This window comes from Cinclus cinclus, chromosome 1, assembly GCF_963662255.1.
Source record: "Cinclus cinclus chromosome 1, bCinCin1.1, whole genome shotgun sequence".
NCBI lineage: Eukaryota > Metazoa > Chordata > Aves > Passeriformes > Cinclidae > Cinclus > Cinclus cinclus.
The window spans coordinates 34,199,671-34,216,677 of NC_085046.1; the positions used below are offsets into that span (position 1 = coordinate 34,199,671).

General features: G+C 42.5%; 1 protein-coding gene across 1 annotated transcript in view; it reads left to right on the forward strand.

Moving 5' to 3' along the window:
* The first annotated feature begins 7,578 nt into the window (after positions 1-7,578).
* CHN2 (chimerin 2) overlaps positions 7,579-17,007 on the forward strand; it is a 157,864-nt gene continuing 148,435 nt past the window's right edge. Inside the window, exon 1 of the mRNA XM_062508547.1 lies at positions 7,579-7,785. Coding sequence (XP_062364531.1) covers positions 7,737-7,785 — 49 coding nt within the window. The 5' untranslated portion in view covers positions 7,579-7,736. The remainder of the gene's footprint in view (positions 7,786-17,007) is intronic.

Consider the following 17,007-nt stretch of genomic DNA (forward strand, 5'->3'; position numbering starts at 1 on the left):
AAAGTGCAGAGAAGAGGAGAGAAATGCGTTCATCTGGAATCTAGGATTGTTAATGTCAGTAGGCCTCTAGGAAATTGTGTTACATAGATGAATGGTATGTTGGTCCAATCAAACATCAAAAATCTCTACATTTGACCTATAAGTCTATAAATGAAGAACAGAGAACCTGACTGCAAAACCCATTACAGCCTTTTAAGGGTTTCTGTTTACATATGTAAAACAGACCATCCAAATCTGAACTTATTCAAGAATAAAACAGCTAAGTTTGAGGCTCCCCCAGCCTATATTAGTAAATTGCAAAGTATATCCAACACATTTAGACAGTATTTTGTAAAGGAGCAGTAAACATCTATAAATAAAACGCATATTAATATGGGAAATCTCCTTATAGTAGCTGCCCCTCTCTAACTTAAGATATTTGTAGCTAATTAAGAGAATATGGTATCACAGTTAAACAGGGGAAATACTGAGATAAATAATTAATGAACATCTGAAGTAAATAACTTCTAAATAGATACTTTGGTTAATTAATTTTTGAGAAATAAACGAGCAAAGGTTTGTTTTTGCAATAGTCTGATGAACACAATTCTCAGTTCTGTAGCTGAAATAGAAGTTATTTTGGGCAACTGCTGGTTTAATTTTTAAGGGCTCATAACACACAACTTAGGTAACAAAAAATACAGCTCTACCACTATTTGTGAACAGATGTTCAGAGTAGCTGAATACATTTTTGCATTGAGCACTTCTCAAATCCATCAGCCAAAATTTGCCAGTACCAAGAAATAGTGAGAATGCTGAAATAGCAAATTAATTAATTATTTAATTAAATAATTAAATCTTAGTAGGTTTGCATATAATTCACATACAAGGAAAAGATGACAAGAGAGTTAAATAGCTCTGTTCTGAACCCCACTCTTTCTTGTTCTAATGAAAGAGTAAATCTGAGGCTTTGATATCACTGCTTTGTCATGGTAATTGGAAAGCTGTGAATTCAACACGATGACTTTACTGCAGGTTGAAGAAAGATGTTGAACTATGAGGAAGAGAATTTATTTAAATGTCAGTCTATATAAATGGTCAAAGGTCAGTAAAAGCTATGCAATGTAGAACATGGAGGCTTTTTTTAAGTGTGATGTACTTGAAACAATCCTATATGAAAATCTCAGTTTATGCCCATTAGGCCCATGTTTCATACTGAGTTTGCTAATACACAGTAACATAAGAATTAGAATACTCAGAAAAGGAGACTGATTATTGTTGTTAAGTTCAACAAAATTGTTTTTATTCTTGTTTTCTTCACCTCTTCACCTACATCAAATTATGTGGTAGTGCAATTGCTTCTAATAATTATAAAGACAAGTTGAAAGTAGCTCTTACAAAAACATGACCTTCACAGTAAATAGGGATCCATTCTGTTCAGAGAAAGACAGTACAGAAACATGGAGAAAAGTCCTTTTTTCCTATTTCTGTCGAACTTGTTTGATACTACTTGCCTGGACCAACAAAAGATTTCACTGTCCAAAATTATTAGTGTTTATGGTTCAGTAAAAAAATTAGACATATGTTTAAATATTTACTAGCTTTGTGTTCCACCTCTGGAAAAATTTAAAGGAAACAATGTCATGTTCCAAATTAAGAGCGTAATCATGATGTGAAAGAGAACCATACTACAAATAATCAGGACTTCCAAATCCTGTTCTAAGGCAAAATATTTGAAATTTGCTGATTGTTATTAAGAAAGGAAAATCACACTGAAGTTCAATTTCACCTGAACTGATTCTATACAATTGATGATTTTATAATAAAGTCTAATGGCAGTTACATGGTTGACTGGTAATTTTGAAATCTTTTGAAATCAGTTTCCAATTACAGTTCAGGGCTCCACAATAAAAAAAAAAACTTTGAAAACAACATAACAAGGAAGTTCTCTACCCCAGCAAACACCATATCTGAGATTTAATTAAAATAGGATGTATGAGACAGGAAGAAAGAGGAAAGGACAAATTGGATGGATGTTCATAAATTAGTCATAGCAGCAGCTTTAGCACTCACAAATGATGATTAGCCCACTTGCTGTATGTTTTTTTGCAGAGCTAATAAAATTCAATAGATACCTCTAGTTTGCTCACCAATTGAAGGTGCAGAGCTAAAAATTGCACCAGGCATTAGGGGTCTCAAGCCTTCCTCTTTGGAGTATGAGGAAAAAAAGCGAAAAATCACAGAGAGTCTTGAACTACACCACCACCTGCTGTTGCAATCATTATGACTCACATAATTTATTCATACCCAAATACAGTGTGCATCTGCTATTTATTGATATTTTGGTTTATTTGTCTTATTATAGCTTCTGCTTATATTGAATAAAGTTTCCAAATACTGCAGAGTATATAAATATGGATTATATATTGCTTATAAAGGCCTTTCGCTTTCACAGCATCAGAAAATGAAAAATGCATTTCCTCCCTTTCCAGCTAAGCAATATAAACATCAAAGGAAGGATTAGCATTTTAGGTCTTTGCACTCTAAATCTTTGTGTCATATGTCTTGCTGTCTTGCACAGAACATTTATATTTCTATACCTATTACATAATCAGAGCAGCGGGCCAAACATCTTTACTTTCCTCTTATTTGCATAATTAATTAAATCCCAACATTTTTGCCAAGCTATCTACACTCACACTGAAAGAACAACTGCCGCTTTTCAAGCTGAAATAAATTCATTACCTGGGATCCAAACTGCCGTTCTCCCTGCCAGGTGAAAGTTTACAGCACATAGGCAGCCCCTGCTCGTCTGCTATAACAACCCAGCCGTCAGATATCGCGGGTTACGGCAGATTCCATGGACAGAATCCCAGATGGGGTGACTGTAAAACCAGAAGGGCCTTGAGGATTGTGCTGCAACCACCTAAAGGGGCTTGGCTGCCAGAAGGCAACACAAACCTTGGCTGTCATATGGGATGGAGAAGGCTTGAGGCTGAAGAGACTCAAGATGTGATGACTTCAAGCCAGATTCTTTCGGGAGGGCTCTTATGAAATGGCTCCTGTATAATGGAGACTTTAACAGCTTAAAGATGGCAATATAAGTTATTGTCTGCCTTGGATTAATTTCTTTCAAACAAAGTAATCCAGGCTGATACAGAGATTCATGTTACTGCAGGCCCTATTTAGTGACTTTTTTTTTTTCTTTTCCTCATCTATACTTGTATTTTAAATCTCTTTTTCTGCAGCAGGAAGCATTCTGCCAAGTCGGTAAAATGAAAGAAATTCCATGCAGAGATCTTTGCCTCCACTGTGAAAGTGCCTACTACGTCTGAAGTTGAATGGGAGGAAACCAGGATGTTAAATATGTGGATACTTAGCTATGCAATAAGCCATTTGGTCAACAGGGAAAAATCTGGCTTCTTGAAGGAAGGCAGCACAGCTCTGCCTGCTTTCCTTTATTTGTTATTTCTAGGTTTTCAATCCTCTGCACAGAAGGATGATATTCTGCTTCCTTTTATCACATGGGAACATTAACAACTATTTGTCAGCTAGGATTTGTCTTCACAAAGTTACTGCAAGCTAGCTACAATGGCGATGACCATGCAGGAGGCAGGTGGTCTTTCTTACGTACAGAGCCTTTACTTTGAAATAAGGACACAGACCAGTACATACCAGTTTGCTGGGGAGCCACAGACACTCCAGAGGTCACTCCACAGCACAGAAGCAGCACAGACATGTCCTCAGCTGTTGAATTCACTGTGTTTTGCACTGATGGCTCTCCAAATGCAGGTCCTCACCCTGCTTACACTTACAATTTCACCAAAATACATTCTTCCACCAGAGTTTACATGACAATGAAATTATGCATGTACCTACACACCAACAGGTTTGAAAACACACCATGAAAGAAAATCACTTTCAAATGTAATGTTACTTATTTTTGTGTTTGGTTCAACAGTTCTTGGGCTGCAAAACTTATTATTTGCTATAATTCTGTGGTGTTCACTCATTTTTGCTTATTGGACAACAAAAGCTGTGTGAGCTCTAGTTCCCAGAGGAGTTTCACCACGCCCAAGTATGAGAGTGGATAATTAGGCTACAGAAATAATCTAATACACTGAAAGTTTGGAAAAACATTTTAGGTATTTTCTGATTTTTTTTTTTTTTTAGAATCAAGCAGCAATGGGTTTGGGTTCCTTTAATATTCCAGCTATTACTTTGAACTTCCCATATCTAATAGTTTTTGGAATACAATGGCCTATTCCACAGTGAGTCAAATGTTGTTTCAAAGATCATGTTCCTAACTGAGCTTTAGCATTAGGCAGGCACTCATTTCTTTGGCATTTTGCTGTATAGTGAAGATTGGTTTGTTAAAATTTTGTTCTTCAACAAACTCTTTAATCTCTTAATTAAAAAAAAAAGGCAAAGAAACAGCCCCAAGAAACAAACATTCAAACTCTGTCAGCGAAAACTACATTGAACCAATTTAGAATCAAGGAAATCTTCAAGGGATCTTCCCCAGGAATGAAAACCAGAAAAGCTTTCAGATCTTTCTCCTGCTTAATGCAAAGCATACAATTTGGTATTTTTACTTTGCAACTCGCTGTCAGTGTTAAATGCAGAGTTCTAATGTCATAATGCATACGGAAATGTGATTTTTCTGAGTTCCTCAAAACTTTTGGAAGCTGTGACTTCTCATCAAAGTACAGATATCATGGAAGCAGGCACTAAATTCAGTTCTATAGGGAGTGTAAAATAGAAGATTTTTTATCAGAGTTATATGAAGCATACAATTACAGAAAACCCAGGAATAGTTTACATCAGAGTTTGCCATTTAAAATTTATTCTCAATACTAAGTATTTATATAATGAGTAATGGATATATCTGAGCTCTGACAAATTGGACTAGGGCAGAATCAGCTCACAGTTTTCACAGTTTCTGTAAAATAGAACTGAGATTTAATAACATTGTCTTTATTTTGCACTTTTTGCACATAACAAGGCTACTTTTGTGTCATTTAAATTTGCTTCCTTTGATGTAGTAATTTCCCCTCTAGTTTAATGGCTTTTACGTTCTTTGCTTGTAATAAAAAAAGGCTATCCTGTGTTGAAATGCGAGCTTCTTATAATCTACGGTGCATTTCACTTAACTTTATTAATTTACCTTTCAGTGTTGTAGAAACTGAGATTACACAACCTCATACCTGCTGTTGCTGCAAAAATTACAAACAGTTGCCTGTTGATAATTTCAAAGGTACATACAGTTATAACCAGACATGTTCATACTCACTACTGGTTTTGGATAGAAAATACTCAATTTTTAATTACTAGAATATCTGAAGTAATCATTCTTTGAAGAAATTTCTCTCTTGATTTATCGAGATATATGGGTGGAAAGATAATTTAAAATTTATTAAGGAAATTCTTTTCTGTCTGTCAAGTCTCAGCAGAAAGAGGTTTTTTTCTGTCTTTCAGGTTATTTGCCCCTGCCCCTGCAGATTCTGACAGTGTTGTTAACACCACCATATTTCACCAATCATATGAGACACAATTCCAAGAGTTGCTGGAGAGACATGAGGGCAAGAGGGTGCTAGATTATGAAGGGGAAAATGAAGACATAGCAGACCAAAAGGAGGCAAACACTGAAAAGAGATATAGCAGAAGGAGCAGAAAAAACGAGCATGAGGGATACAAGTGAATCCCATTTGACTATTTGAAACATCACACACACTGCAAGTAACGATTTACTAGGACAGTCTTGGTGTTCACTGTATTATTGCAGTATTTCATTACACCCCAGGTATCAGCCTGGTTTTATTTACCTATCTGTCTTTCTCATTTTGTCCTTAACATCCGGCCTTCAAAACGCATGACACGAAATATTTGGCCGGAGACCAAAAAGCAGCGACACGCCTGTCCTGGTTTTATGTCCGTACGTGGCAATTTACAGATTAATAGGAGTTAGTGCTACAGCCTGGCTTAAAGCTCGCTCCTTCTCACACGGAGCGAGCCATCACTGCAAAATAAAACCCGGAGAAGCCAGCTGGCCTCGGCCGCATTGGCAGCGCTGCAGCCGAACCCCCGCGGGGGAAGCGGGACCCGGAGCCGGGCAGCCGCGACGGCGGGGAGCGCTGCCGCCTCCGCCGCTAGAGGGGACTCGGGACCTGCTTTCCTGAGGAAAAAACGGGAACGGGCTGCATTCTAGGTTCTAGGGAGCCCGAGCTGCATTTTGGCTCCGCGAGAAAAGGGAAGCGTCTGGGTGCGGGTTACAGAGCGGACAAGCGGTTTGCACGCTGGTTTGGGACGCGGAGTAGCTGGGTGGGTGAGGCTTAGATTGCCAAAGAAACTTTAATGCGCTTCCTCGCTCCCAAAGTAACTTTGTGTTAGAGACTCCCTGTTACGAAACGTGGAAGGGTTTCATAAATCAGCGTCATAGCAAATAGGTTTTAAGCTTCTTAGAGATCCCATGCCAGCAAGACTGTGTGCCATGCCATTCGGGTGCCCAGCTTCTTGTAGCCTTCCCACCCTTCTTTTATAAACTGAGATGGAGGCTTTGGCTGGCGATAGAACACTGCAAAAGGGAACCAGAAGGGCAGTCAACAGGAGGAAGCCTACAAGTGATGCTTCCCCGGCTCTTCTTCTTTCCCTCCTGCACACTAAGACTGAGGGCTGGGGACCCGGCAGGTCCGCCAGACTCTCCGTGCCCCCGTTGGAGTATGAGTATGGCCGGGAGGGCTTCGGGGTAAGGTGGGAGGGCGAACCCAAACTGTGACCGGGCCGGGGCCCCGTACTCCCTGTGCACTTGGCAGGGGAAAACCCCGTGTTGTTGTCGGCCTGGCTTTTGGGTTTTTCATTAAGAAAAAAAACGGATGCCGTAAGGGGGGGAGGAAAATGAAAAGGGAAAAAAGCGAAGGTGGGAGATTGCCTGGAGGGGGGGTGAGGCCCGCGGGAACGGAGGGCAGCCCGCGGGGGCAGGACACGGACAAAGGGCGGCGAGGACGAGGGGCGCAGCCCTGCCCCGGCCGTAGCGGCGCGGCAGCGGGGGTCCCCGGCGGGCGGGGGGAGCAGCCGAGCGCGGAGCCCACACTGCGGCACCGCCGAGGGGGCGCCGGCCGAGGCGCTCAACAGGCGCTGCCGCCGCGCCGGGACGGGGCCGGCACATGGCAGGAGCCGCGCTCGCTGCCAGCCCCGTGCCAGGCGGCGGCGGCGGCCGGGAAGGGGCTTGGCCGCCGCTCGGCGGGGCTGCCGCGCCGCGGGGCTCTCCCGAGCGGGACCCACCCTGCCCGCTGAGCCGGGGCCGGCAGCCCGGCGGGCAGCGCCGCCGCTTCCTTTGTGTGCGTGAGGGGAGCTGCGGCGGGTCCCCCCGGCGGGCTGTCAGCGCTGCCCGCGAGGAGGCGGGGAAGGGACGGGAAGGGAAGGGAGGAGGCGAGGGAAGGCGCTGGCAGGGCGGCTCTCTCGTTCCCGTCACAAGGTAAGCGCTGCTCCCCAGGGCGGAGAGAGGCGCTGGAAGCGCCGCGGGGCCCTTTGCCTGACCTGCCGAGCGGCTTCTCCCAGCCCCGGAGAGCGGCCGGCACCTCCTCGGCGGGTCGCCGCCGCCTCCTGCTCCCCGGCGGCGCGGGGAGCCGAGCCCGGGCTGCGGCGGCGGCTCGGCGCGGCGCGGCTCCGGCACTTTGCGATGGGCTGGCGGCAGCGGCGGCCGGACAGCAGCGGGGGCCGACGCGGGGCTCGCAGCTAAGGGGCGAGGAGGAGGGACCATGGCCGCATCCAGCAACTCCAGTTTGTCCGGCTCGTCGGTTTCCTCCGGTAAGTTTCTCCAGCGAGAGCCGCATTTCTCCCCTCCCTCCATTTTAGCAGGGAGCTACCTGTCTGCAGAGCGCCTCGCCGTCCCGCTCGCCCCGACCGCGCGGCCGGCGCTCCCCGAGCCCCGGGCGGGCGCTTCCCCGGGGCAGAGATGCTCCTGCCGGGGTCGGCTGTCCCTCAGGCGGCACCGAAGGGGGAAGGCGGTACGGGGGGGAAAGCGCGGCGGGGCCCGGTTCGCCTCCCCGCCGCCCTGCCGTGCCTTTGTGTGGGGTGAGGGAGAGAGGGGAGCCCCGCGCCCGGCTCCCTCGCCGGGGGAGCAGCATCCCTCCTGGGTTGGGAAGGGACGCGCCCGCAGCCCCCGCGCCTCCGCGTTACCGGGGGCTCCCGCCGCGGGGCTCGGGGTGAGGAGGGCATTCCAAAACCAGCGCGCATCCTCTGCCGTGGTCCCCGCGGTACGGGACCGGCTCTGTACCGCGCCCCGGCGCGTCGTGGTGCTCTGGGGCGAGCGGGGGTTCCCAGGCGTGCCGCTTGGTGTGTGCTGTGGCACACCTCGCGTTTTCAGTACTTCTAGAGGACCGGGAACAATTAAATTACCGATCCAGATTAGACATGGTCCAGGTGACGGACTGCCCCAGGGTTTCGGCCGCGGGTGTGAAGAGCTTGTGCCTGCTCTGTGTGTTGGGGGTGCTGGATGGCAGGCGCTGCGCTGCTCTGCGGAGCTCTGCCCCGCTCACGGTGGGGGCCTGGCTGCTCTGCAGACCCGCGGGAAGGCGGAAAAGTTACGGTCCCTTTTTAACCGAGGCAGCCTGAAATTGAAAGCAGTGATCGGAGAGTACCACCGAGAGTGCCTGCTGCTTAGCTCACGAGCAGTTACTGTAATGTTTGAGTTATGAGAAATTGGCTGAGAGTAAGAGAACATCCTGGCATTTCAGTGGGCTGAAGGAGTAAATAGAAGCATGAACAACTTAGGGGGTTTCAAGGGACTTGTGACTCAGTGTTTTGTTTGAGGTGTCAGACTGAGATTTTTAAGAGCATTTCTTAAACATAGCAATATGTGCTGTGAACATCAGACAAGCTCCTCTGACTATCAGTGCAGCTCTAGCAAAATATAAATAAATGTAAAGGCCAATGAGCAACTACGGGGTTTTTTTAAAGACAATGTATGTAACTTACACAACATATTCTATGCCACTGTGCCAATGTTCAACACTTAGAAATAGATCCGAAGAAGGAACTAGATCCTAAAAGCATTTTTAAACAGTTTTAACAAAAAAAAACCACACAAGCATTGCAAGCCTTTATTGCCTTAACTTGAAAGCACCTGAAAGAAGTAGGCACGAGAAATTCTACCTTGTGTTCATATTCACGATGCAAGAGTTGCAAGACCAGAATGAAAATAAGCATGAATCCAGCCAACTTTATGGCTTATTAGTGAAGGTACTTATTTGGGCAATGTGGTTTTATTTTATGCATCATTTGTATATTTTTGCATCTAAGTTATGTGATAAAACCAGAAACAACTTTAAAAGCTGAGACTGGAACCTGTGACTCTCTTCTTTGGTGCTTTAACCATCAAGCTGCAGAAGCACGTCCCCAGTTTGGAGAAAGTGTGTAGCTCCCTTGCTCCATTAATCTCATGGTCTTTCTTGCATACTGCTCCAGTGTCTGCAGAAGGATACTGAATGCATACCTCTGAACCCCCTCTGGCTTTACTAAATCTGGGCTTTAGGATTCATCTTGTGAATTGAGAGGTGTGCATACCCTGCAGTGTTGGTTCAAATGCCTGAAATGCAGGGAAGAGTGGGAGTTCAGGTACATTCTTGGTGTGAGCAGTTGATGTCATCCAACTCCAGGTGGCCTCCTACTCACCAGGTAAATCTAGCACCAAAAGTAACATCCAGCCAAAGAACTGAGATCTAGGCTTTTAATGTCCTTCATTAAAAGATGCACATCAGGAGTTGACACTTGACACTAGCCTGCTTTGTATTAAGCCCTTAGCTGTGGCCTACAACAGTTTGTGGTTTTTCTTTTGTTTTGTATTTTTGCAAGCATGAGCACAGCTGAGCCTTGGCCCATGCCTTAGGTGACCCAGTAGTACGACTAATAAATACTGTCAAATACTCTATAAAGCAACTGAGTGCCCTTGACTTTCATAACTTATGACCTTGGAATGGTTTTTGGTTTTGTTCCAGTTTATTCAATCTATATTTTTCTATGCATATATTAACCAGCAGTTAAATTTGCTGCAACATGATAAAGTTGCCAATATTAGCAGACACCATATCTGACTATGTGCAGCTGTATTCTGGCTGTCTGTGGTTTAAGTTCTCAGAACTTAGTGAGTCTTAAAGCATTTTGTTTACATGGTCTAAACAAACAGTCTTGCCTTAAAATTTAATTTGGTAGAACTTATATGTATGCTTAATGTGCCAGTATGAAGATTTCCAAATAGTATAATTATTTCTGTTCCACAGAAGAGGGGAAGTTATACTTCCACACTACATTCTACTAATAGAAAAAGGAAGTGAAGTTTTAGGTTGATAGCAGAATACCACACTGCAGAGCTCAGCTCTGCCACTACTCATGAATGCTGCCAAAGCTCGAGAATGTGTTACTACTAGTGACCATTTGTGATGTAGCATTTCTGCTTCAATTCCTGCCAATTTGTGTCAATGAGAAAGTTAAACAGTTCAAATATATTTATTGTGAGGAAGCTGACCAAGAATTTTATGGTGTAGATATTCTGCTTGCCCACTTATATTTCTGTAAATGTGCAAGTGGGATTTATAGTCTTCACGTGAACTTGTGTCTGCATAAAGGTCGGAATCTGGTTCTGTTCTGGAGTGGTTATTTATAAGCACTACCTGCCCAGTGTCATGGCATGGTGGTGAGCTGTAGCTGTTGTACAGCTACAGATGGGGAGCTAACATGCATGGAGAGCTATGACTTCAGCAATCTACTAATGGTAAGGCAAATATTCACACTTAGAAGGCTGTTGCTCCATTGATTTCACAGCTGAAGGATCTGTCCCTCCTTCAGAACTTGTGTCTGTGTGCTCGTCTCAAGAGCCACTGTGAGACTGCTAATTATAGGTTCAATAATATTAGGTTCTTGTTACAGGCCCCATTTGATAGAAACCTATGAAGGACTTCTTTCAGTAAGCTGGCCCCCACTGGTTACAAAATCTACAGGAGAGCCATGGATAGTTGTACTGTATTTCTTCATATATAATTTCTTGAAGCTCTCTGCTTTTGGTAACAGAACTTAAACTGCCCTGACCACCAGCTGTTACGTTTCAAGTGAATGGGGGAGAAAGAAAGGTAATATGCTGGGGGAAGAAGGGGGCATAGTAAGCAATTACATTAGGTATTCCTCTTTGGACCTTGGATAAATCTGCACATGGTATAAAAAGCTGAAATTATAATTACTTCCACTGGGAATTCCACTTTACTTTCCTGTAATCTCTTCTTTAACACATACCCAGGTGATCTATTAGCCATATTCATTGAAAACCCCTAAATTTTGTTCTTCTCCCTAGATGAAGTGCTGATTTAACTGCAAGCAGCATCTTTTCTTTCTCTCCTATCCTCTAAAGAAAACTGTGCATGTTTTTATGCTTTCCTTCATGCTGCAGTCTCCTTAAAATAGACATTCCCTTGACAGTGCCCATCTTAGTATTGACCCTTATTCTCACTCATTACAATCTTTCTTTTAAAAAACTTTTTTTGCTGTTACTGAAACTTCTTGGCTTTTTCCTGGCAAACAATCCACCTCTGCCACTCTGTCACTAGCTGCTTCCAGTTTCCTCCACCCAGTAGCCAAATACTGATTATACAGAACTGATGAACTTGAGACTCGACTTTCTGGAATGTAAATAGGAGCTTGAGTGAAGAGACCTTTGTGGCTGTGCCTGCTTTTCTTCTCAAAGAAGCAACAAATGCATCATGTTTCCCACCTAGGCTCAGTGCAGTGGTATTTCTAGGCATCATACTTCTTTGTGCAGTTGTGCCATCCAAAGTTAGTACAAAGTGGCTATAAATGCCAGCTGGCTTTTAAAGCTGCCATTCTGTTTATGCCAGATACCCTCCCTGTGGCAGGTGGATAGGTTAGATAGCTTGGGCTGTCTGTCAGGTGAGGGTCCACACAGAAGGTAAATGCAAATACAAGCCTGATAAATGATAACATGTAATCAGGCTGCCTCTGACAGCAGGACTCAGACTGTGCCAAAACCTTTGCATGAGGCTGAGCCTGTGCTGAGAGAGTGGTAACCCTGCAAGAAATTGGGTGAGAACCCAAGGCAAATATGTAAATGTATGTGCCAGTGTACCCAGTATTTTGTTTCTTCTCTGAGCTCCAAAGGCCAGTTTGCAGGTGCTAGGCTGAAGGGATAGTTCAGCAGCTTTCTGCTTCCCATCTGAATTGGTGCTTCTTCGTGTGCTGTAAGCATTTTGAGTAATACCTGTCAGTAGAGCAGGTGATAGAGTTAAAACACACATGCAAGCTTTCTGCTGCAGGCCGAGAAGTGGTTGTGTGTTTTGTCAGGGCGTTTTTACTTTTCAGCTGGGTCCACTGCTCTAATGAAAGATAGCTGCTTCTCCCTCAACCCCCTCTTTTTGCAAACTCAGATGCTATATAGAAGACTGTAACAAAATAAAGTCACTGATTATTGATGTTATTTTTAATTGAAAATTAAACATTTTTTTTCTGTCTTGAAGTTCACAGAAAAAGGCCTTTAAGTATCATTTCAGAAGTGATTCTTAATTAATAATTAAGCTTATGGTGTATAAACTATTACTTGCAATAAAATTTAAAGGCAGTGAATTGTTGAGTTTTTTAAAATAAATGGGCATGAGTTATTTGAAGAAAGCATAGTTCTCAACTATGGGTTTTTAACATCTACATTTTGAGAAGGATTAAAAAATGCTTGTCAAGAGAAGAAGAAAAATCTTTGATGGTTCCAGTAACTTAGCAAGGTCAAAATAAAATATTAAAGGCTCATGACTCTCTGGGGGTCATGAAGGTGCTGTGATGTGAAACAGGCAGATATATTATAAAAACGAAAGTCAACATGGACCGATTTTAATTAAGATGCATGCAAGTGGGAAGAAATGAAATTGCTATTGTACAGAGATTCAGAGAGATTCTAATTGGGAAAAAGATTAGTAAATGAAAATAGATGTTTATTCTTAATGATTTAATAGAAATAGCGTTGTGAAACTGGCACATGAAAGCTACTGAAATCATGCTGTCATTATGCTGATAAGGTGCTGCTTTTAATTTTTAAAAGGGCAATAAGGGGTTTTTTTTAATTTCTGTTCTTCATGCCAAGCTTCTGCTGGCCAGGGTGTTCTTCCTCTAAATTAAAGCTGAAGTCTTTTTATCTGATGATTACAAAGAACTCACCATTCTTATTAAAAATAATAAAAATTCAAAAGGGAAAAATGCCATAGTACTCCATTCTGATGTAGTGATTGATTCAACAGTTAGTTACTGAATATGTAGGCTGTGATTATTTGAGAATATTAATAGCCTGGAATTTGCTACATCGCATGTCTGCTTCACAGTTTAGCTTATAAGCACTCTTGTTCTGTAAAGCAAAAGTCTCATTCTTCTTAAGGATCTGCTTGTCTTACAGACATATGTGGAGGATCAGGTGAACAGTCTTTCGTGCTGGCATGCTGATGACCTTTTTGGATATCCGTTCTGTTGGAGTTCTTGACTTCTGTTTGATGGTTCTGAGAAAGCTTACATATGCCAAATGCTGAGTGATTGTAGGCAGGAATATTTTTACATTGGTGAGTGTTATAATGAGGCCTCTAGTATCCCCATGTCCATAATGTTTTACATGTCTGAAATCATAATGATTTAGCTTCTGTGGGACATAGGTAAGTCTTAAATCTGGGGTAAAAAAAAAAAGTTTTTTCAAAGTTGATTTGTTTGTATACATACCTTTGGCTAAAGGGCAGCACTGACTGGATTGGCCTCACTTACAACATTGAATGCTGGCAGAAGCTGTTCCCATGCTGGGGAGCCAGTCTGTTGTCACTCGTTCTTCTCTTTTACCAAAGGAAGAGATATTGAGGAGATTAAATATTTGGAGACCTCTGTGTTAGGGAATGGCACATTAATACTAATATTTTGTTGCAGGGAAATGTAGTGGGATTTTTACAAGAAGCTATGAATCTGTAATTCTGTACATATCACATTTTTTACAGGTGTAGTCACAGTTTGTCTAAGAATTATACAGTATCTAATGTAAAAATATAGTTTTAACTGGTATGATTAATGACCCATTCTTGCTGTCTTTTTCTGACCTTTGATTATGAGAATGTAAATTTGAATGTTGCATTTGGAGGTGGTTATTACCAACTATGAATCATGCAGAATTCAGCAATAACTGTTTCATCACCCTTCTTTACTCAGCAATAGTCCAAATCCCAGGGCTAGAGGGTGAGTGTATGTCTGCAGAAGGAAACTGATGTTGCAACAGTGCTGTCATAACATTAACACAGTGCAAAGTTTGCCAGTGAAACTTGACAGTGCAGGCTGATGTATTTGGTAAGGTAAGGAGAGGATGTAGGGTTTTTAAAATTCAGGAGACTACACATGTATCACATGCCTTGCTTCTGGTATTATTGATCAAGGTCATCACAAAATAATCAGTTCAGTAAATAAGACATCTTTTCTGAGGATATCTTTATCAGGCAGTCCAATTCCACAGAGACAAGATGTTTCCAGTGTGGTGCTATCACAGTGTAGAAAGTACAAGATGGGCACTTTCTTACCATCCATAAATCACGTGTCACCTGCTGTGACCTGTGTGTCAAGTCACATTTCTCAGTTTCTTCTTACAAGCTTGTCATATAGCTGTTCCTGTCTTTTCTTCTCATCTTGTTGTTGGCTGCTTAAAAATCACTTGTAGCTTTTAGATAAAGTGGTTTGTTTGTGGTGTTACACTTTTTATTTCATCATGGAACAAAAATGGATGTTAGAAGAGATTGAGACCTCTGTAAATGCAGCTCAGTTGTTGAGCAGTTGTTTAATTGCTGTAGATTTGTCTTATCTTGAAAGACCAATTGGTTCAATGTTTGGCTTCATGTCTGGTAAGAGAAAGAAATTACAAGTGCACATCATGTACAGGTGCATGGGGCACAGACATCGCAAAGGCAGGCAGAAGTTCCCTGGAGATGTTCTCCTCCCAGCAGTGTGCTGCGTGCTAGAGGACGTGTGCTGTGGTCAAATGCAAAAGAAGCCCAAGAGCTCTCTTGGCATTAAGTTTGCCATCAGAAGTCATGGATATCTGCTGCCATATTTTTCTGCTGTGTGAAGCTGCACTGATTCCACCTTAATTCCCCAATAAACTAAATTGGATTGCCTCAAAGGAAAGATGAAAGGATGGGGGGGGGGGGGGGGGGGCAGTCATGAGAGACCCAGACTCTCAATTGCATGAGAGACACATAGAATTCTCAATTTTCAGCTTCTTCAAGGCATCGATATGGTTGCTGTTAAAGCCAGTTGAGTGGCCCTTTTGGTGTGGCTGAACCCTACATTTCTGTGCATGTAGCACTGTAATATTTTGGCACATTCCACGGTGCTGTGGCTGCACAGACAGTGCCAGCCCTTGTATATCCCATTTTTAAGCAGTTATAGTGTGTGTAAGCATGTACAACTTAATAGCAAACCGTATCCTCTCCTGGCCAGGCGTTGAGGGTTCGACACTTCCTAGAACAGAGACATAGATTAACTGTGCACCCCTTTGGCATGGGGAATCAGAGATGCTGGTGGCTGACCTGGGCTGTTAGCACATTTAGATAACTTTGCAGGAGAAAGATCCATCTAGTGCTGTTAAGCACAATGATACCAGCTCTGCCTGAAGTCCCTGAGCTGTATGTAAGCTGGGAAGCTGGTGAAATATGTACGCTATAAAGCTGCTGTATTCGTTAGCACTTCCTTATGTATCCACTGATAGTCACTTTGGGAGATAATCTACTGATCTGACCTGTCGTTGCTGTTCTTATCTGTCGTGCTGGTAGAGTTACTGCTGCTGAATCAGCACACCTCTACATCTAGGTCCTGAGTTTTAAAGCCAAGGGCTCCTGAAAGAGAGGAGGAAATGGGGGTGAGTTTAAAATACAGAATGCTGACATTATGTTTTGCAGGTTAAAAACAAAACCAAAACCTGCACCTGTGTTACAAGGAGAGCTGATAGGAAAATCTTACTAACCATGTGCTGTACTGAAAAGTATATAAATTTGTCTCAAGCTCCCTTTCTTCTTTTGATTGAAAGGCTTTTTTCCTCTTCTCCTTTGCCTTGTGAATACATGAACCAGCTGGATTTATGATCCAGCTGTAGCTGGATCACATTTCATTCTTTCTGATTCCAGTATTGCGGCTAGCAATTAATGAACTTTCAAGAGCTAGAACAGATTTTTTTCATATAAGGTTCTCCAAAGCTCTAATATTTAGGGCTTTACAAAGAACCTGAATGTTGCAATCAAATATTTGTAATGCACAGAAGTGTAATAAAACTAAATTAATTATTTGTAGAAGATTTGGTTTGTTAATGAAAAACCCTTTATGAAGACAAGGTGTTCAGTCCTGACCCTTCAAGCTTCTTGGTCCCTTCTGTTCCGACTTCATCGAGTTAGTAAATCAGCAGCTACTGGATGTGGCACTGCTTTTCTGAGTATTTTTATGCAGTTTCCATTAAAGTAGCATCTGCTGTTATGATGGGACAAATATGATCATTATAAGCTATGTGGTAAAACTCCCCTCTTCCAAGTACATAACTTACTTACTTATAAATCAATTCAATTGATTTATATTATATATATATATATAACATGTCAGTTCATTGGTGATGAATTTCCAAGGATTATGTACAAGACTTATATGTAATTTCTATAATTACCTTCTTCTTGAGGGAGCACACTCTCCGTAATTCCTGATCAACTGCCAGGCAAACCAAGATGATGGACAGCTTTTAGAGTCATGATGTGATAGCTCTCTATTTGTTTTATTTTGCAATCTGAAGCATGTAGTTAGAATGTTTCATGTTGACAAATGTATTTACTGAAAAAATACTGAACCCTTTGATATCTTAACAAAAAATGGATAGGCAAATTTCAATTCTAAGCTTCCTCATGCTCCTTCATCTCTAATGTATTGGTATATGTTGGAAATTTTGCTTAAGTTTAGAGATAATGATAAATAATGAAAGAGAGC